The following is a 22,717-nucleotide window of genomic DNA, read 5'->3' as shown; positions in this document are numbered from 1 at the left end:
TAAACCTTTTTTACTTGAAATGTGTATGGACTGAATAAAATATATGAATGACAACTTTGAGAATAGCAGAAGTCTCGCTAACTACTGCTTTAGCCCCTTGACGCCTGAATTTATTCACAATTATATAAGAACTTTATCATGGGTGTTCCTGGCTCCAAGGTGATGCTAAATTAAGTTGAGATTGTTAATTTGTCTATAGCATATATAATAGATATACATTTAGGTATGATGCAAATTAGCGACAACAGGCATTTATGGTAAAATTCTTTACAAAATGGTAAAATTAATAAAACACATTTTCAAGTAATTGACAAATAAATGAATCTTAACAACAGCAAGAAAGAAAACACTCTCCTACTCCCTAACATTGACAGTAGTCTTTTTAGGGTTAGGGGTTAGGGTTAGGGGTTAGGGTTAATTTCGCTTCCGTGAACTGGATGTAGTTCCCACTCCGACCGTTCCTACGAGAAACCAGTGCGTGCAAAAGGTTCCTAGGTATGTATCAAATGTAAACAAACCGGCATTGGGGGAATACACACGCTATCTCGCCTGCAGTCAGAATGGAAGGGGTTTGATGCAAATTAGCGACAGTTGGCGTTAAGGGGATATATCCATATGCATCTACATCCATTTAAGTATTAGTCATCCACTACAGTCAGCTGTTATGTTAGGTTTGTAGGTGGGTGCAAAGCAAAAGTTTGACTTTAAGTGGAATTTTCTCTTGTTATTACTGCATTAAAATACCTGTTAAACAAAGTGTTGAATTTAAAAAAAATGTCCACATTAATGCTGCAAAAATATTCCCATCAAGACATACAAAACAGTATTAGGGCAAGAGCAACTAGTGCTGCATTGTCTACCAAAACCTCTCGGTCATTCACAGCATTTACTGAAAGCGCAGTGTAAGTATCTGGATAAATATAAATATCTGGTAAAATCCTTCAGTAGAGTTCATTTACACTCAAGACACATTTTGTCAATGACAAAATTGCGCACAGCCTATTGAGTGAGATTCTTCTATTACTGTTGATCCTCTCTTAACAATGTGCCACTTTGGACAATCAAAGGAGTGCTACTCTCAAAGTGTACTTCAGATCTTTAAACAGGTATTTTATAAAATGGAAACCATCCAAGATGATTGTCTACTGCCCACTGCTAAAAACAGACTAGAAAGTAACTCAAACCAAAAGCATTTTCTATATTACAGGCTAAAAAAGTCCTTTATATTAACAAAGGAGCCTACACAGAGATATACACATTTTTTATCCATGTTAAATAAAAAAAAGAAGTTGTAGTATTACATACTATAGCAAAACATTATTGTGTGTAAAATGATTCAGTGCATCAACCGGTTTTCTCTTAATAATATATTATTGAAGCAAACTATTTGAACAGGAATCAGGCTTTAAATAGTTTGGTTTAGACAAAGGTTTGGAGTAGATAGTAAATGCACTCACACACAAATATGCACATGAACACTAACGCATAAATAGACACAAGTGCACCCACATGTACACACAAGCGTGCATTAGCATAAGGATCTGGTACTTTGGCATTACGGTAAAACGGTTGTCCTTTATTCCACCTGCCTGGAAATTCAAATACAACATCCACAGGTTCCTTTGTCTTTCATTGAAATGGTATAATTACAGAGCGCTCCATTAGTGGAATGTTTTCAGATAGCCTCGGGGCTGCAGCTCAAATTCCACTGATCAGCCACCAACAAATACAGCCTTTGTTGGACTATTGTGTTAGTCAATTCATAGATCTGAACAATCCCCTATCGTAAATTTAAGACAATGGCAATATATAATAAAATAATTTTTTGGTGTGTCATATATCCAATTTTTTGATTCATCTATCTTATAGGTACTCATATTTAAATTATCACCCTGCTGAATTGAGTGAAAAAACATATTTGTCTTAACAGCACAAACTTCTATAGAATCATCACTGTGATTAAAAGTGAGAATTTATGTTATTTATCATATACATAAGATGATCTCACACTCATTGAAGAAGACCAGGTGAAGGCATTTGAATCGTAGTGCCGTGGCTTTATGCTACGCTACGGTGTTTAATTTCTGGTTGAGTGGTCATCGTCGATGAAAGAGAGATGCTGACCTTTTTGGGAACTATTAATCTGGTAGCCTAGGCTGTTTTTAAGCAAACAAGAGTGGGCCTCCACTCTGTCCATCCAATTTCCCAGTGCGTAAATTGGACTGCCGCTTGCACAACTCTCTATTCATTACTGTGCTGCTGAAAGGAAGCACAGAGGTGGCAGAGCGGTTTTCTTTTCCTCTTTCTGTGTGTGCGTGAGTGTGAGACACACAGAGAGAGAAGGGAAAGAGAGAGAGATAGAGAGAGAGAGAGAGAGAGAGAGAGAGAGAGAGAGAGAGAGAGAGAGAGAGAGAGAGAGAGAGAGAGAGAGAGAGAGAGCAAAATTCCTTCCAGGAGGATTTCCAAGCATATAGAGCTGGACTTTCCTTCGTCTTTTTGGTTTGGGGGAGGGGAAGGTGGGAGGGTTGAGGGAGAGGGGGAGGGAAGTGAAAACTGTCGTAATTGAAACGTGGTCTAATCAGACTCATTACCATTTTTACCAATTTGCACCACCAAAGATGCTTATTAGGTAACTGTGTTTAATAAGCCGCTCTTTAGAAAACTAACTGTAATGAGCTCTTTAAAGTCAGACTTGAGCGTGATTATGCACTGGAAGTGTTTTGCAGAGCCGAAGCAGACTAGTACATTTAGTCATGTACAATGTCATAATTAAGCTGCACAAACTCAGCACTTCAAACCACACAATAGTCCCAGTTGAGGCAGTAGACATGCTGAAAAGTATTTATAATTACTGATCATTACAACCCTGGGATTTTCATCGCCGGACGTAAACATAATTATTGGAGCTTTTGCTTTTATTCTGCACACACAGACCACTCTACTTGACAAGTGCGCAAATATTGCAGACAGACAGTAATTACGTTTATAAATAAAAACAAGCTCATATTCATATTCAAATTGACTGGAGATATTCTAAGTAGGGGTGGGGCAAAACATTCTAACACAATGTGAAATGGTAATCGGTATGGCTTCAGAGTCTCATTCATCTTACATATCAAGTTAAGACTATTTAAACTCAATTTAGAGCTCCATGTGGCAGTAATTCCAATCTTTAGACAGCAGGGTGCCATTTAACCCCTCATTTAGAAAAGATATGCCTTCAGTCACTGTCGTTTCCAGGGCTTCTGGCTATACATTTCACAGTCTGACAACCCATGGCAGAAAATTACTACATGTCTCAACGCTATAAAAGTCCACCAATCCCAGTGGATTCTATACCAATCTGAATACAAAAGGTGGAAAATGACTGTGCAAGCAAGCACATACAGTATGTTTATTTAACTTCCTGTGACAGGACCCCTCTTTGTGATCATGATCGTACAGGAAGCAAAGTGAGTTAGACAGTCCATTGTGACAGAACTGAAATCACTTCAATTTACTAAACACAGGTTGGTCATTTAAAGCTGCTATCCTAAATGTCTGAAACACTGAGTACGTTTTACATGCACACCAATATTCCACTATTATTCTGAATATGACAATATTCCCGAATTTGATAAGTCATGAAAACAGCATATTCCGTGTGGATATTCTGAATGAGGCCTTTTTCCGAATATAGCATTTTCCGATTAAGATGTGGGATATTCTGGTATTATTCAGGTTTTAGAGGCATTCTTTGGACATGTTTACAGCGCATTCAGAATATGCGTCTCAATCTGGGTTTTTACTGCAGTTTACGACCAGTTTACAACCTCTTGCCGGTTTTAAGGCTTATGGTCAGCTCTGTGCGTTGCTATGGTTGTTGTACACAAACCAACCAGCGGTAGAGAAGAGAAAGAAGAAGGAGAAACACAGCTACTTTTAAACATTATCAGAGAGGTTTTTGGATATGCGCAAATATTGCAACGTCAACCTTTTCAAGAAGCTGGTTGAAGGAATGAAAGAGGGAGGCTGTGTTGGCATAACATTAATGAGGCAATCTGTAAACTTTGTCTGATGAAGGGGGCAACATCTGGAGGCAACACCTCAAATCTACACACGCTTTTAAGCAGGCCAGAGATCAAAGTACAGTAAGCGATATTGAGCATCATCAACGAATATCTCTTATTGTAAAATGTCTGGTGTAATTCCCTACTACTGAACAGTCTGAATAGTTATCACAACAATCACTACTTCTGATCACCATTACTGAGCCTGCATTCAAGTTATGTTCTAGATTTAATTAGTTATTAAAAATCAACCACCTCTGATAGCCTGTTTTCATACTTTACATTCAATTAGAAATGTCACCAACTACAATAATTTTCCTCGATATCGATCAAAATCGGAAAATATAATGGGATCACATATTTTGCCATGTTGCCAAGCCCTAGGGACAGCCCAAAAATAGGTGTGTTTGGACTAGTGTTGACAGCATCCCAATTCATTAAATGAGAATTGAGAAGTATCCCTCTCTATATAGCTGCAACAAAACTGTATGCCATACTGCCAGGAAGACGATCCAATGCCACATGGTTTCACCTCAGAATAAAAGTATAAAACATCATAATACCTGTTTTATCTGCAGTTACAGTACATTTACTCTTACAGCAGTACAAATGCCCACTTTGGATTTTAAATCACTGTTAAAGTAGTCCGCCTTTAGAGGTAGTGTGAAACATATGAGTGTGTACTGTGTAAATGTTTTGGTAATCAAAGTGATGATAAAAAACGATACTGTGGAGTGAGGACGAGGGCAGGCGAGCACAAAGTCCTGAAGTTGATCTTGACGTGTTCCTTAATTACCATGAACATAGGCACTGTAGTTTATTTCGAGTCAGTCCTACATACACCATCCTGCTGCTGAAATCTCTCTAATAAATCGGGGAATCTCTGTATGTATATTTATGTGTGTGTGCGTCTGTCTTTGAAATATCTCATGATGTGTTCATCCAATCTACTTCACACTTGGTTTCCTGGGTACCCAATGAACTTGGGGTTTGGGATTTGGAGCAGTTTGAACAGCATTGGATATTGGATATCAATAAATTATGAATAAATCTAAACAACCACACAATAAAGGTTGAGGAAAAAAAATGTACGAAAAAAAAAACTTCACAAAATACATTGCACGCAGACGCTGCACGCAGACCCCGCACGCAGACACCACATGCAGCACGCAGCAAGAAGCAAGCAGGCTGTTGATGATGCTCTGTACAGCAGCAGGGGGAGGTTCACTGACTTTAACTGTGGATCACTTTTTGCTGCTTCCAATGTTACATGATTGCTGGATATACCAACCAAACTTTTCTTCACTTTCCTGGAACACGAGTGGATAGCTAACAGGAACATTGCAACTGTTGTGTTGAAAAAGGTTGAGAGAAAAAAAGGCGCTACCATAACGTTGGCTCTGTCTACCCTTCACAATAAAAGCCCAGCTTAAATTCACTCAGAGCATTTCGCTAAGAGGAAACTCAACAAAAAGGCATTTTGCGACACTAGATTGCAAACAAAAGAAAGATACCATATCGTATTAAGTTTCTGTGAGCTGTAAATTCACCACTTCTAAACAGAACGCACAACATAACTTAATCTCGGAGCTTCCTCCGCAGTGCTCTGGCAATGCCAAACTATCTTGGAGCTGCTGACCGGGCAAAGAGCAGATTTCCTCCGACTCAGCCTCGGTCCGGTTGTTTAAGTGTGCTGCTAACTTATAACACTAATAACATTACCGTCGGCCAAATACCCCCGCGAATCAAATCCCTACTTCAACGTTAACCGTCAAGCCTGTAAGCCTATTTGGAAATGAACACCTCTGCTGAAGTGTTAAATGACATAAACTGAATATGGAAACATGTTGAGTGATGGAGTATTGGCCTTGTTCGTAACATTTGTCATGTCATGGTTATGACAGTGTCATGTCAGTATTATGCACACCCCTTCAGAATAGTGTTACCATCATTTCTTTTTCTATTTCATCTGTTGGCCAGCTTCCACAACATAATATCATCTTATTGATTGATAGGAGCAATATGGTTGAGTAAGCCAACTTCTGTTCTTGCCATACACATGGCAAACTTCACAGGGATCCTCAGTGAATGTACACAGATGTTGAAATCGTCAATTTCATATCATAATGCATTTTTTGTTACATACTGTATACTGGATATTCTCAAGTAGCCTACCATGGATTTTTGGGCTGAGCTAATGGTAAACTCTATTGGCTTGAGGGGAACATGTCTTTCTCTTTATTTTTCATTGTACTACCATAAATTGTGAAGTTGATGATTCCTCTCTCTCAGTGATGCTAATTAAACCATCCGACTCTCGAATAAACCGACTCTTCGGGCCAAGAAGCCCCCGAGGCTACATCTTCTATTACTACCCTAAGTATAGCTAAATTCACACACATGCTAAACTAACAGCTCTCCACTCACAAGTGGAACTTGTACACTGAATAAAAGTAAGACAATTATAGGAGACAGGCTTCATTGTGTTCTGTAGTGCATAATACTGATGAATACTCAAATAGCTTGTTAGTTGAATTCAAGCACATGGTTAAACATGTACAGTAGAGGCAGTGGTTTTTGTGAGCCTCTGTGAACTTGGCTACTCTGCCTCTCAAGGGATCACTTACACACTTCAAAAGAGAAGAGAGGCAGATTGTGACCTTGCTACATGAGGCTCATTGACCAAAAGCTACTCACTAACATCTTCATTCCCCCAAGTCCTGTTACCCCAAGGAAGACTCCAATCATAGAGGCACAGGCCGGTGGGGTAAAAAAAACGAAAAACAAGAAAAGAATTTGGAGGATTTTTTTGGATTTCTTATCACATTTAGCACATCTTGACTTCTACTGTGAGGCAGCGGTTTAATGGCACAAAGAGCCAGTCATCTGAGCTACAAACCAACAGGCCGAGCCCCATTGGAAATTAACAGATTACCTTGTTCACTGGTCCGATTCACAACTGTGATTACACTTCCAACTATTAAACTTTACAGCCATGTTAACCTGGTTAAGACAGGAAGGAAATTACACTGTCAAAAAAAAATCTCATTCTTCACAGTGTGATTTTGACATACAAATCAGATTGAAAAAGTGTATGTTTTGTAGCTACACAGCCAGTGGTATTACTTCAACATTTCACAGAGAAACTGCTGTTGTTTAGTTAGAAGCTAACAAAGACATGCCGGTGATATGATATATATGAATAAAAAAATACTATTCTTTGACAGAACCATCACACAGAACCCAGCAGGACCTAAATGATGTCCAACTGAAGAAAACTATTGGAAAGGTCTAATTTGTTTGAATTAGCCTAAAATCATTCCACAAAAAGCACTTGTGGAGTTCCAAAGCAAAATCTGTTTTTGCATTCACAAGGAAAGCCAGGGCAATCTGTTGTTCTATTCATTGTGTCCTACAAATTAAACTGATTCAAAGTTTAAATTGAACTATAACTGAAAATACCCAAGTGAACAGAAAAAGGATGTTTGCCTGTAACCACTGCCAGGTTTTTGTCGAAGCATTCTGAAGCATTCTACAGTATCGACTGCAAGTCTCAAAGAAGGTCACTTCTCCAACACGGGCCAGACAAAAGGTGAAATGAGACAACTGAAGCAATCTTAGGTCAATATGAAATAGAAATCTCTCAGCTATACTGTAATAAAGTTACTGAAGTGCAGTAGTGAAACCATAAAGGGGAACTTTTACAAGGAAAGAGCTGTCTAGGAGATTGGTTCGCCCACTGGCAAACAATGGCTTGTGAGAGCTAAGGTGGCATGGTCAGTACAGTACCATGAAGCTGAATTACATAATTTACTCTTAAAAGTAAGTTTGGTTTTACAAGGAATTTAATATTACTATAATATGTATGTGACAAAATATTGCAATCATAAAATAAAAAATAAGTCTTTGAATGTTTTTAACATTTCCTTGAAGTAGTTTTTAAGAAATGAAAGCCCTGTCTCCTAAAAATTACATTCCCATACAACTAAACTGCATTCTCAATTACGTTTGGAGGGAAAAGTATTTTGTCCCAGATTACGTTTTTGACCAATCACAAATATGCTTCTTTTAAAGTCTGGATAGGATTTTGTTTCAATTCACATTAATTACGCGTTTAAAGTACAAGGACGGGGAAAAAATAAGTTTCCCTCAAAACATAATTGAGAATGCATTTTAGTTGTATGGGAACGTCATTTTTTTAGGAGACAGGATTGAAATGAGAATAACACATTCATAAAATATTATGTACCTGCTCGTTCGCAGCTGTGATGCTCATGTTTTCTAATGTTTAATTTGAGATGTTTTGTACAGCATTTTAATTCCATTCTGTTGTATAATTTAGATATACATGTCTTTGATTTTGAACAAAATCTGTCAACATGAGTTTGTGATGGGGCAGAAGGCATTTATAATGAGAAAAAAGTACGCTCCAGCATTCAGCAATAATTTAACAATGTAATAAATAAAAACACACAACTAGAATTAACTCAAAACTTATTCGGTATTATGTGGAGAGTAAATCACCTACTGACTAATAGACAGAGATACTGAGTGAAGCTTCAGTGTTTCCTTTCAATGTGTACAGTGTACAGTATGTTCTCATTATTGTGATAATTGTGACAAGTTGTGCCAGAAGTTGCTGCAAAGAATGTTATCACATAGAGTTCCCATGAAATACACTTCATTCTTCTGTGGTTAAATATGTTTCAATATGAAAAGGTGAAAAGAATGCTGGGATTTGGTGGGAGATTTATTTAAAAAGTTAAACTAAGACAAAACATCCTTTTCCAACCTAATAGCTAAACTCCTGATACTGTTGCCAAACTTCCAGGTGTTATATTATGAAATGGGGTGGCTCTATGATCTCATTTCATTATTTTTTATTTCATATATTTTTATGTCCAATTTACATGACATTGAGGGTGTGGCTTTATCATAACAAATATGTGGAAATGCATTTTTGCATGTATTTTTCATATGGTAATAGCAGAATAATGCTTAAATAAATAACAGACATTAATTTATGGGACCTTTAAAGGGTTTTAAAAAAAATCCATAATATTCCATATTTTGTTTGTGTAATTTGTATCATTGTAACTGTTATCTGGCTCCATCTATTTCTTGAAAATTGCAATTCAAGCTATATAGGATAAACATTTCAGTGAAACATGCTTTAATACAACTGCAGTCTTATGGTTTTTTTTCTTCTTTTTTAGCCAAAATGAAACATGAAACATTTGTTAAATTTCTTTTTCTAAAAAAGAACCGAGCAAAAGCTGGAGCTGTTTGTTGCCGCTACTGGTCAAAACTAAATGTTCTACACTGGAACTTAAACATAACAAAATATGAAATACTACATCCGCCAAGGAGGTTATGTTTCAAGTTCAGTTTGTCTATTTGATGGTTTGTTTTTTTATCTGGCAGCAGTATTATGGAAAAACTACTCTCCCGCTTTTCATGAAACTTTACATTCGGAGCAGACTTGAATTTAGGGGTGGATACACAAATTATATTTCACTTTGGTTAACATTGCAAGATAGCGGTTTTGTGCTGCATTCATGTGGTGCCGGATGAGTTCCCAACTGGGAAAATTCACACTGCATTAACATTGTGAGATAGGGCATGCCTTGGCAAAGATCTGCACTCTTTGAATGTCCTTCTAGTTTACAAATATTTCTCTTTTGCATAACTATATCTTAAACTATTACACAATATATCAGTATGCAGGTTGTAACAGGGCAACACTGTGTTTATTTCAGTAGTGTGATTTGTATAAATGGCAGAGTGAGACATTGTGAGGCAAGTGGATGAGATAGTGTCAGTATTCAGAGACTTCAGTGATTTGACAGAAATGAGACAAGAAAGCAAGAAGGGCTTTGCAATGCAAATGATTCCTCAATAGATTATGAAATAAAGGAAAGAAAAAGGTTAACATGTGGCACAAAGAAATTGGGAAAAACAAATGGGTTAATTAATGGAAATTGAGAGGTAGATACTTCAAATATTTCTGCATTCTCTTTGTTAACTAACACCTTTCTGGTGTTGTAAATCCATTCCTCATGTAAGTTGGGAAGAAGTGAATTTCACAACACAAAACAGAAATTAGAATAAACAGACACAACACGTGTTTCCCACATTTCATTAAGTCGACCTCAATACGCAGTTTAAAGAAATTATTGTTCTACATTGTGCTGCATTTGCATGCACAGAGTTCAACCAATTAAAAGCAAATTAATTAGACACAATTCTATTAAGAAACAAATCCCACTCATCAATATACACAACCTAGGGTCACCCATTGCTCACATGTGATTTGGCTCTTTGCACCACATGGACTATAGCACAATAGCAGTATTGGAGCTCACAATAAACGGTTTGGCACGGATATATTTGATGGAGCACGAACTCATCAGCGCTGATAGATTTTACTTCCCTGGATAGTAAGCGGGGCCAGGAGGTGTCGCTTGGACATGAAGCTTTCTCTCAAATGATCACTATTAGGGAAAAGGTCAGGTGTTCACTATCACAACTCACAAATACTCATATGTTACTATGCACAATACTGCAATCATACTGTACTCTACAGTTATTGGCAAATACTGATCAAATGTTTAATGCTATAACATCTAAATATTTGAATCACTGTTTATCTCTGTCTCTGTTATGGTAACCATGATGAAAAAAATGCAATTTTGCATTCAAGCTATATTGCCAGAATTATAAAGTTATTGTTACCATAAATCCTGTACCACTTTGCCACAATAAAAAATAAAACTATCAAATAATTTAAAAGAACACCAAATGTCAAACTTGACGACATCAGTTTGAATTTAAATCTAGGTGCTGCATAAAAGTGCTTAAATCAAGTAGCAAAATTTACAAATGAAGTATTGTTTTTTGCAAAACCTAAATTGGATTTATGGCCATTTCACAGTGTGAAACCACTACCAGCTACTATAACAACTACAACATCCAATTCACATTTTATAAAACACTTATTGCATTATGTTAAATGCAAGCTGAGCTAAAAAAGCCTTCTAACTGCTTTTTGTGACAAAAATAGTAATTTTTGAAGTGCTCTATGACCTATGATAGTAGGAAGTCTTTAAAAAGAACTTGCTTGATTCTTCACATTGGTTGAATGTCTCTCTTTCATGTGCCAGCTTGCCGTCCATTACAAAAAATGCTTAAAAGAGGAAAGTAGGCAAATGGCCTGATGTCTTAAATATGCAATAAAACAACAACTACTCCACAGTTTGTTATGTTTTTGCCTCTCTTACGGGTAATGTGCATACTGATAAATAAATCTGCCTCTGGCTAGTGTGAGTTCCCTTGATGAATTGCCGATAGTAAAGAGTCTAAGTATACTGGTCCACTTTGTACGTACAAGGCAATTCGTACAGCCTTGCTCATTTGGGTATGCACGAAATAACAATATCCTACTGGGAACATTCTGAGTTTCAAACATTTGGGGTCAACTACACGAACAGATTCCACATGTGCAGCCCATGGCCATTGAGGTCTGGAATCTACCTCCCTCCTGGCTGGGTGACGTTGCATGTTCTATTTCCAGACCGAGGGTTGAAGTGAGGCTACAGGGAGTGTAACACTGACCCACATGACCTGTGACCTAGAAAAGCTGCCTGAAGCTCTGCAAACTAAAAACTCCTCACTTATTTGCTACAGCCTATCAAAGGCAAACAAAACCTTTGCACAATGATTTGCATCCTTTTTATTCATATCTTTGACTTGTTGTCAATGTATTCCATGCTGTTGTGGAGCATGATGCCCTCTCTCTTAAGTCTCAAGTGGGAAGAGAGAAAGGAAGACGAAGAAGCAAAACTGCTTTACTTTCAGGCCCAGTGTCTACAGGCCACATGTCTCCAGTCATCTGTCACTAGTTTACATACATACTATGACACTTCCTCTCTCTGTGGGAACCCGTTGTCACCACTTGGCCGCCAGCAGAGGCTGACTGGGTGCTAGATGGGTCTCCCCCAGGTACCTCTAGGGAGCCACATTAGGCCTAACTGACAGACTGACAGGAACACGCAGACACACACAGGCAGGCGCACACACACATACAGTCGGTCCCTCGCCCAAGCACTCACTCCTTCTACAGTACGCCAGCTCACATGCTCCCCAGGCATGGCACACTTTGCATAAAGCAGTGACTTTGCTCTACATCAATTTTTTTCAGACACAAAATTATTTTTCACCCCTCTAGCCTCTCCATGCTACATGGAAGTTTAGAAATGAATAATGGAAACAACAGAGCTGAAGACTCGTGGGATCCATTTAAAGATGTGGGAGAGGCGATGCAGTCAGGGTTTGGACTGCAGAAACATCACGCTCCAAGTAAATGAATCTACTATTGTTCTGTACAGTATAGAAATGCTGATATAAACCGTGTGCAGGCCTATTAATGCCAACAATGACATAATGTTAATACATTTTCCTTTAAATCAGGGTCAAAATATAACAATAAAAATATACTGTACTTTTAGTTTATATATCACCCTAGGAAAGAAATGATCTGTGGCCAAACTGAGCTTGCGGCAACAACCAGCTAAAATCTTATTATTTATAGATACTAGATTGCACACTGGAATCCTACCTTTTAAAACACAACATGCCTTTGTTTAGTGCACATCCTAGACAGCGCAACTGGACAAATGGCTTGATTTCCTTTACTAAAGTGGGAGTTTATACTATGTTTAGCTTTTCTCAGCAAAACCTTCGTTTGGTATTTCCACCTTGCCTCCCCAGATACTTTGAGTTGAAGCGAGCGAGGGAGCGTGGGGCAGTCCACTGTAACAGCTATTTTAGACCATGCAAAGTCAACACAACTCCCTGAGGTGATTTCCTGATAATGAACACAAAAGAAGTGTCAGCCCTCATAAAGCTCTGTGATGATGCTCAACTCTTGAGGACTCATTTGTTTTGCACTCTTATTTTTCTGATTTAAATTAATCTAATTCCATGTGGACTCTAAGAGGGACTGGCAAATAGGCCATACGCCATGCAGGCAACTAGACTTCTAGTGATTCACTTACACCATGCATGTGAGACTTAAGTTGTTGGGAGAAAAACAAGAAACGGCTTTAAGACTTTAAATTGCCCACATGCATTAATCTACCAGTAACACAGCTACCTCAAATTTGTGGTTTATGCAGTTAACTAACACAGCACCTTACACCCTAATAAGCTGGGCACTATAACAACAATACATAATATCACTGGCTGTCCCCAAATATCCAGTTGCGTTGCCTCACTTCTGTGCATGCTGCTGTGGGCACGTCACAGTGTCACTGCAGACACCCGCTGCCTTGCCGCAGCCTGATACCTTAAACCTCTATGGCAGCGTAAACTCACCCCTCTATCCTGTCTTCCCTTCTCCTCCGTTCACCCTCCTCCTCTCCACGCCACCAGGCAGACCTCAACCCATCCTCTCCCATCCCAGGCACTCAAGGCCCCCTCTGCCAGCACCTGGCACAATGCCAACCTGTCAGCCACCCAAACTTTGCGAAAACCACTGATAGCTCACATCTCGTCTGATCATCGTTTAGTCTAATTGTCTCAAATATCAATTTGAGATAATTAGCATGATGTGATAAATGGCACAATAAAAAACTGTCAAAAGATTAACGTTTATATTCAAAGCAAATCCTAGCATGCTCTTGAATATAAATATCAAATTTATTCAAAGCATGTATTTCAATACATGAATTTTAACACTATTATATTGTCATACAATGACAAAATAAAATGGTTGACATACAGCGTTACTCTGTGAGACAAATGTATTCAAATTCTAATTTTGTTCTTACAGTTACATATGTATTTTTTCTTTTATTAAATTTAGAGCAACCGACATGTTTGTGGAATCAAAGCAGTGGGATCACAGCCTCTTGGTGTTATCATGATTAAGTGGTTATATTGATTCAGAACAGGTCAGCATCAAGAAATTTGAGAGGTTAAATAAAAAAAAAGTACACTTTGATTTACAGTAATGTAGCTGACAAATGTGGTGTGGTGAAACATTATTTAAAGGTGCTCTTGTTGCATGGGTGTTCAGTCTAGATAGAATGGTGGCCTCGATTTCCAGATTAGTCAGACACTGTTTTGTGAGGGCACAAGAGGAATTTTAATACAGCAAAATATTGAGTTTTCTCTTATCCTCTTGTGAAAGGCTTGCTGCTCTCACAATACAAAACTCCCCAACAGCATGCAATGAAAAAATGAAAAAAAAAAAAAAACACCTTGGAAGAAGGACAGGAAAAAACACCTCTGTTCACCAAGGTTATTCAATGATAAGCAACAGTACTCAGGGACATAATGACAGCCTAAAGTGCCATTTTCAAAAGTCGTGGAATTGTAGATTTTGTTAATCATAGTCCATGAGGGTTGGATATTCACTGCCTGAGAGTAACAATAAATAATCTATCACAAGGCAATAACTTAAAGATATTGAAGCAGATTTAGTCATTATGTATATATTATTTATATACATTTATTCTTATGGATAAATAACATGTTCAGAATATCGACCTCGAGCTGTCGACTGCCACTCTATTCAGACTTTCATAAGCCTACAAATATCGCTCTCAGCCACAATACTACCAGCCACAATACTACACTATAAATCATTTTAAGGGGATGTAAAGAAGGATACATTAACACCACAAGAACTGTGGAAAATTCTCTTTTTTTGCGAGATGCACACACTACTTCAAGACCTACAGACAGGCAACACGCTAAGCTTAGTCTATCTTTTGCTGAACTAATGATAGTAAAACCTTCAATTTGGCCACAAAAAAATCAAGAATTTAGCACCTCTAATTAAAATGTAAACAGTGTAATGAGGACATCAGTGATTTAGGCAAACATCTCTCTGGCTGCCACTGGGGGTATGATAATTACAGAGGCAAATCTATGAATGCACATGAATCTCCTACAAGTCCAGATTAAAAGCCTTAGTGCTAAACCTAGTTTAGTACACCTGGGGATTGTCTATTCTAGCCAATCCCCAACAGGCGCGGAGCTGCCTTGTCTCTTTATCAGTGCACAGACACCTCATGTGAAGGAGATGAAACAAAGCCTCTGTTTCAATGTGTTGGAAATGAGGAGAACAAGGAGTTTGAGCTAAGCAACAAATGCCATACACAATGTAAATAATGTGCCTGGCATATATGGCCTAAATAAATCAGCCTTACAACATGACTTATGAACGTGTTTCTGTTAATCATTCACTTAGTGAACCATAAGCTCTGTAGGCACAATTGTGCATTATGGTATGGACCATAACAAAACATCATAGGATGCAGGTGTGAAAGATTAGTTTCTTAAAAAAAAAAGAAACAGAACGAGGACGAGGCACAATGCAAACTCAATCTAGTTTTGCAAAGAAAAAAACATGAACAAAGAGAAACAGACAGGCGAATACACATACAGCGCATGTACACACACAATCTCATACAAAGATGTGCATGAACATAAAAACATTAAAATGATAAAATATATACAACTATAGAAATGACCTAATGAATTAAGCGATTTATATCGTGGGCTGCAGTGACACAGTAGGCTTAAATATCCACTTGGTTATATATATATATATATATATATATATATATATATATATATATATATATATATATATATATATATATATATATATATATATGCAACCTGTGCTGTTTTATTCACAAGAATCCTTTTGACTGGATTAAACTGTAAGTATTTTTGTTTGAATTAGAGGAACAAAGAACACAACAGGCCTGTAGCTAGGAGACATATGAAGGGTAAGTACAAGGAGCCAATGGTAGGCACATGCATTTTAGAAAATGTCCATGCCATATGCTGTCACTCAGAGTAAAAAAAAACAAGTCTGAGCAGACAGTCGCTGTGTCTAAATGAGATGGTAGGAGGAGGAGGAGGAGGAGGAGGAGGACTAGGAGGAGGGGAGAGAAAGGGAGGATGTCAAGGATTCATGGTCCTTCATCTCTGCAGTAGAGCAAACACGTCCCTCAGTATAGCAACAGACAGCTGCCTCCACTTTCTAATGCAGTCCAACTTAGATCACTGCAAGAATTGTCAGCGTAGAGAAAAACACACAAAGAAAACATAGCAAAGCAAAACGACAACGGGAAACGACAGAGATGTGGATACAAGAGAGGGAGACGTAGAGAGAAAGACGGCAGAGGTGGAGGAAGACGTAATAGTCTTAGAAGAAAGACTGGAGTTTTTTTGTCCCTTCTGCTAGCGTCTTACTCCATTGGGGACTCCCTCGCTTTTTATTTGAAAAAACGGAAAAGACACCACTTATCATATTTGCTTAAAGATGACAGTCCTGCACTGATCTCATTGAAATATAGTCAAGGGGCTGAGTGGGATTTCTTGTCTTTACTGACAAAAAGATCCATCTGTAAAGATTAATATTTCATCAATTTACAGGCAGCATTGCAGACATCCCAGGGGGTGTTTACACAGAGTCAGATCAAGGTATTCAGGGGCTGGCTTTAATTCTCATCACGAGTGCACATACTGTATCTAAGTGTCTGTCCTGTCGTGTACCGCTTCCTTGTAATAATGGTAGTCATGCTGTCAGTTTTAGTGATAGAACATTTAGAGCAGCTAAATTGCTTCACATAGACACATTAAGTAACCTAACAATGAATCAAGGATATGCTGTATGTTATATTAGTTGCAGATACTACACAAAAAATAATTAGGAGCTTGTAAAGCAGCACTTTTCAAAAATATATAAGTAATAAGATTTAGAAATTTCCAAATGACTTTGGAAATGTGATTTTTTTTTCATCTATCTGACTGCATTAAACAAAGAGGGTGCACTGACTGTAGCCAATTCCATTGTCAGCATAACACAACTAAATATAGAAAATAAATGTCTATATCCTTGTGGGACCAGGATATCGGAGGATGTAATTATTTGCTTCAAACAACTTCTTGTTATTATTTACAGTTACTTCTAAAAGTGTGAACATGTGTAACACTGAGTAAATAGGGGGATGAAAACAGGAGGGTCAGCATCTGTCGTGAAATTTGGCTCAGAGATTCACGTCCAGCAACAGCTTAGATTGCTATCACAAGTGCTATCCTATCAGAAATAAACAGAACTGTCAGCTTCTTTCCACGCACACCGGAGGTGCCTGAGGTTAAGTAAGGACCTGCAAGAATCACCTAACACGCTGCTGGAGCCCAGGGTTTAAACTCTGATAAATATCCTTAGGTTGTACTTAATAATTGTGATATTTAAGGTGAAATATCTGAGATTGGTTTGACAAACGCAAGAGGATTGTTTTTGCTGTGCAGATGCATTATACTTTTTCAAGATAAACCTACTTTTAAACTGTATATTTACAATAACTGCCATTAATAAATATTGATATACTGCAGCATGAAAACACATGCATTAGTGTGTTTTGTAGAAGTTCTCAATTAATATTGAAATTCCAGTAGTACATTTAAACAGGCTGCACAGGGTAATTCAGAATGCAAGATCATGCAAGGTGTAGATACAGATTTAAATGTTAATAATTGCTCCAAACTATTTGCCTGCTCAGTATTCATATCTGAGCAGCTCAAATCAAAGTTATTTTGTAATACAAAAATACCCACCACACACATGAAAGGGGAGCGGTGGGTGGTGGGGGTCTAAATATGAAACACATAAAAAATCTGACCAACTGATTTAATACCTACTTTACAAAAACACATTACAACCAAACACTCAAACATAATGAACGTGGTAGTAATGTACATTTTCCCACTGAGTGACGGAAGCTGCAATGCTGTTATTTTTTGAAGAGGAATGAAAACATACTTCAGCTCACTGCTGATGATGTTAATTTCCTCTCAAAGGAAAACATGCAAATGAAATGTGTGAACACAATTAAGTAAATTGTTCTATGGAGGTGGAAAAGGTTCGCTTAGGACAAAGTGTTGGCCAAAAAAAGACAGCATACAACTTGTTACTCCTCCTGACTTTGTATCCATGCTCAGATCCATTTACTGGCTCGTCACAAACCATTTCAACTGGAAAGTGAATAAAAGCTATTTCTGACACTGCCTTTCAACTCATTTGTGAGCTATTTTGATTTAGTTTCAGTAGTGAATTATTATACAGAGTGACAAGTAACTAACAAAGTGCATGACAACTTCCTAAATGAAACTTAAAACAAGGTGAATTGTGAGTTTTCCTGAATCTTATATCGTTTAGTGCATCACTTAGGGTGTTACTATATTTTACAATAATAACATTGGCCACATATTATCATATTGCTGTATTACAAGTACCTTTGTTGTGCTATTTACTTTTCCATTATCTTTTATATTTATAATTACTGAACCCAAGATGCAGTGTATTTGTGATGCAACTGTTAGCAGATAATAATTGTCTTTATATAAACAACAGGCATTTCTAAATATTTAACAAGAGATCATGTACAGCAATGTCATACATTTTAAAATAAATGACATTTTTAAGCTACCATGATAATATCTCCTACAATTTATTTTAATTAAGGGCTATAGCAGACTTTCTCCACAAACAAACAAACAGACACACACACACACAAACACACACACAAGCACAAACACACACACACACACACATACACACACGTGCGCGCACACACACGCACACACAAAAGTGGGTTTGATATCTTAATGGAAATGTGCAACCCTTCTGGATGAATTCACATCTATTGTCTTTTAGGCAATATTATCACATTGTTATAGTTATGCATGCAAAAATATGAAATCAGTGCAATGAGAAAGAAACAGTTTAACTGCACATAAATAATGTCAGTAACAGAAACCAAACCAAATTAAAATGTGGGCAACTTCTTTAACCCTTCACAAGATGCTTTGAACCTAATTGATAATAATCACACAATGTGCCCGTATCTCTTGACTATGCTTATTTATTGTAATGAACTAAATTAAGTACACTTTTGAAGATGAACCAAACATGCACAAAGAAAAAAATACATTACTGCAATAGCATCCTCTTTTCAAACATGACAAATATGAAATAATAACAATAACATTAATGATAATTACAAAAGGAACATACCATAAATACTGGTGCTAGTGATCATGTCTTCAAGCCTAAAAACAAGAGAGGGGAAAAACAGCAGAAACGGAATTTTCACGAGGAGGAATTCCAAAGGTTGCTTCTCATTACAGGCACTTTTTCCTCAGCTATCGGATTTCACAAGTTTCAAAAACGCACGGTCCCTTGTTCTTTACTCGGGTATTCATTTAAGTCGCGTAATTAAGGACAATGCCAACCAGAGGGAAACGGAACATGCGAGTGAAATACAAAAAACGCAGAAAGCCACACAGGCACGGCTGGAGCCTGTCACTTCTTGCGCGAGTTAAAACGAGAGAATAGGAAAAGCATGTGAGAGACTGTAGATGACATAAAACACACAATCTTCATGCCGCCTATTAGAGGAAGAGGCTAAACCAGCGTGATGCCCCCCTCCCTGTACTTTTAAAATAGATTACTTGCCAGCAGTTGTCCCACTAAGAGCGCAATGACAACCCATCTATTAACCTCCCGCCTGCGGTTATCGCGGCAAGTTTTATTCAGGCTGAGACGCAAAAAAACTTCTCGTTGCAGGAAAGTGTTAAGAGACCGGTTCCAGACGTATAGCGTATATGTCGGCTAACCATCTCCTCAAACTACGGAGAGGAAAACATTCATTGCAAACTCGGTCTAATCCCGAAACTTCATAGCGTGCATTTTGTCTTTTCTAAAGCGATGACAAAGTCATCTAGCTTCCGAAAACGCAGACTGACTGCCACAGACTGCGCTGCAGATCCGTGATGCGCGACACGGTCTCGCCGCGAGCGTTTGCGCGTGCAGGGCTACTCCGTTTCTCTTTTTAATTGTCAACATCGCTGATAGACATGATTAGACTTACCTGTGTAGGTGCCCGGGCAGCGTCAGGGTTTTATAGTGCCATCGATCCGGTGAGTGCGCAGATGAATGGTTCGCTCAGGTTAAGCGCGGCTGCTCGCGATTTGAAACCATTCCAAGTTAGTGAGGGGAAGACTGACCACAGCCTCTGCCATGTTGGAATTCCAAACCCTGGACAGCTGCTCCGCTGACTGAAGGCAGCACGCTGCACACTGCGCATGATCTGTGCGGCAGGAGCCAAATTCAAAGAGAATCTTAATAAGCAGCACTTCACAAGTAACCTATGACAACATTTTGCTACTGGCTATTTGATGTAGTTTTAATTGTAGCCTACTGTCTGCACTACTTTGGATTGCCTTCGTCTGCCCTGTAGCCTATAGCCTATCTTCACTGCTTGGCACTAATTGAGGTGTGTAGTAGGCTATGCATAGGCTATTTCTTTGTATGAGAGCCTGTAGGCTACATTTGGGACACATTCATCTGTTAACGTGGCGTGATTGCCTATTCTAAAGGGTTGGACAGCTTTATTGGTTATTGAACATTGCTTCTGTTCTGTAGATCTGTCAAGAATTGCCCTTTGTTTATTATTTTCTTCCTACTTTCTCTGTTGGTGCAGTGAACTGCTTTCTTTAGAATTGCATATTCCTCTGAGGTAACAAAATATATTAAAGTTTGACATACTGGAATACTTTTATTTGCTTTCTTGCCGAGAGTTAAATGAGAAGATCAACACCACATAGGCCTATCTACCTGCTAACTGAAGCCACAGCCATTAGCTGGTTAGCTTATTTTAGCTTATTTTAGCTTATCTTAAAAACTGGAGTCTATGCTGCTTTGCTTGCCTTGCAACCTTACTTTGAGGCTCCAGAAAGTCACTGGCCCTGGCTAAGAAAGGCTCCTTCACCTCATCCCCCTGGAAAATCACTATTTGTCATTTATACCATTTGTTTTTTTGTACGGATTCAATAAACAAGGTATAACATTTTATTTAGTCTTTACTCTCAGCAAGACAGTAAATAATCCCAAAATATCAAACTACAGCTACAAAGGGACAGTTCACCCCAAACTACCAAACTACACCCTCCAACTGTATCACCGCGCAGAAGGAAGGGTTCTCATGGACGAGAGGCTGTAACTGTAGCTAATCGGGTCATGATTTCTGGAAAGAGACATTGCTGTTTAGTTTTTTTAAAATAAATTTTTGGGGCGCTTTGAGCACAACAAGCTGAACGTGCCATCTCGTTCCATTATATTGGAGAAAAGGCAGACATCTCTACAATATCTTCAACACTGGGCAACTCACACCAATACAATCTAAATTGAAAAATAGCCCTACAGGTAAGAGGAAAAGGGATTTTGTCCAGACAACTTAATTAAAAAAAATAACACTTTTGGTTATTCTCCAGCCCCTTTCTGCTATCTATACACAGCCTTGAAGGGTGGGGGCGGGGTATCGTTTCCTTTGGGGAAGCATGGCAAAACCCTGGTTCGACACATGATATGAGGATCGGCACCAAAAGTCCCATTATGCCCTCTCAAATCCATACCCAAGGCACTAGGAGTGATGCATTGATTCAGCCTTCAGTACTCCCTTGACTGCACCATGCTAATTCCAACTGCACGAGGTCTTTGGAGAAATCCTACCCATAAGGCAGGACACAGAGTAGCCACTGAGTTGCTCTGGACAATGACAGATTAAGCTCATACACTCCAGTATCATTTACTGCTACTGTCCCTGTTAGCAGTATTTCGATTGTGTCAAAACTGTCCAAGATTTAAACCAAAAAAAAATTTGAGGTAAAGAAAATTATCATAATAACGTTTCATTTGCTAGGCTGCTAATTACGTGAGGATGTTAGTGCTCATCATCGAATAATGTCCCATTAATACGCAGCTGACTCAACCAGAAGTCAGTGTCCACGCTTGTAGGAACAGCCTGTGAAAATCTCTGTGTGCTGTGGAGGTCATGGTGGAAACAACAGCAGTGCATTTCCAGGTGTAGCCACGTCCATTGTCTCCTTCCTCATATGGGCATGTTCTGTTTGTGCCTTTGTCCTTGTGTCAGCAGGCAGGACATTCTAAATTATTTTGCTCAGCTGCCTCCCTGAACTCTTGCTACAGCACGTCAATACACACATCATGCAGACACCCACACATACAGCTACAGGGATCACAGTTCATGTCCATCACACACTTGAATCTCCTTGACACAGATCAAACCTCGAGGAAATATAAAGTTAGCCAGTTGCCATGATTTGGTGTCATGCAATTTCAGATCAAAATGTTATATTGTGGATTTTGTAAATGAGTGTCTGAAAAGATTGAAAGTGGTATGATTAAATTGAGTTGTTGATGAATTTAAAAAAAACACCTTTAATTTTCTGCGTATCAGAGTATTTTATAGAAGAATATCAAGTTATATTACACCTGTGATGAGGAATCACAGTTTTAAGGAGCAAAAACTGAATGAATGTTAAACACTTGCTGACATCCCCTTTCCTGTCCTACACACACACACACACACACACACACACACACACACACACACACACACACACACACACACACACACACACACACTCACTCACACACATTGTGGAATTGTTCATTTCCCCAGGAATAAGGTTAGGGGTTTACATGGCACGTGACTGCCTGTTTTTTAACCTTCTGCCTACAGACTCTTATGTCATGTGTGATCACTTCAGCGATGTTGCTG

The 22,717-nt window shown here is 38.4% G+C and overlaps 1 protein-coding gene across 1 annotated transcript in view; it reads right to left on the bottom strand.

Moving 5' to 3' along the window:
* fign (fidgetin) overlaps nt 1-20,225 on the bottom strand; it is a 28,735-nt gene extending 8,510 nt beyond the window's left edge. Inside the window, exons 1-2 of the mRNA XM_028590304.1 lie at nt 20,006-20,225; nt 19,150-19,184 (exon numbers count right to left, since the gene is read on the bottom strand). Coding sequence (XP_028446105.1) covers nt 19,150-19,174 — 25 coding nt within the window. The 5' untranslated portion in view covers nt 19,175-19,184; nt 20,006-20,225. The remainder of the gene's footprint in view (nt 1-19,149; nt 19,185-20,005) is intronic.
* Nucleotides 20,226-22,717: the final 2,492 nt, after the last annotated feature.

The sequence above is a fragment of the Perca flavescens genome, chromosome 11 (genome assembly GCF_004354835.1).
Source record: "Perca flavescens isolate YP-PL-M2 chromosome 11, PFLA_1.0, whole genome shotgun sequence".
NCBI classification, from domain to species: domain Eukaryota; kingdom Metazoa; phylum Chordata; class Actinopteri; order Perciformes; family Percidae; genus Perca; species Perca flavescens.
The sequence above is the reverse complement of the archived record's forward strand: the minus strand, read 5'-3'. Positions and strand labels throughout refer to the sequence as shown.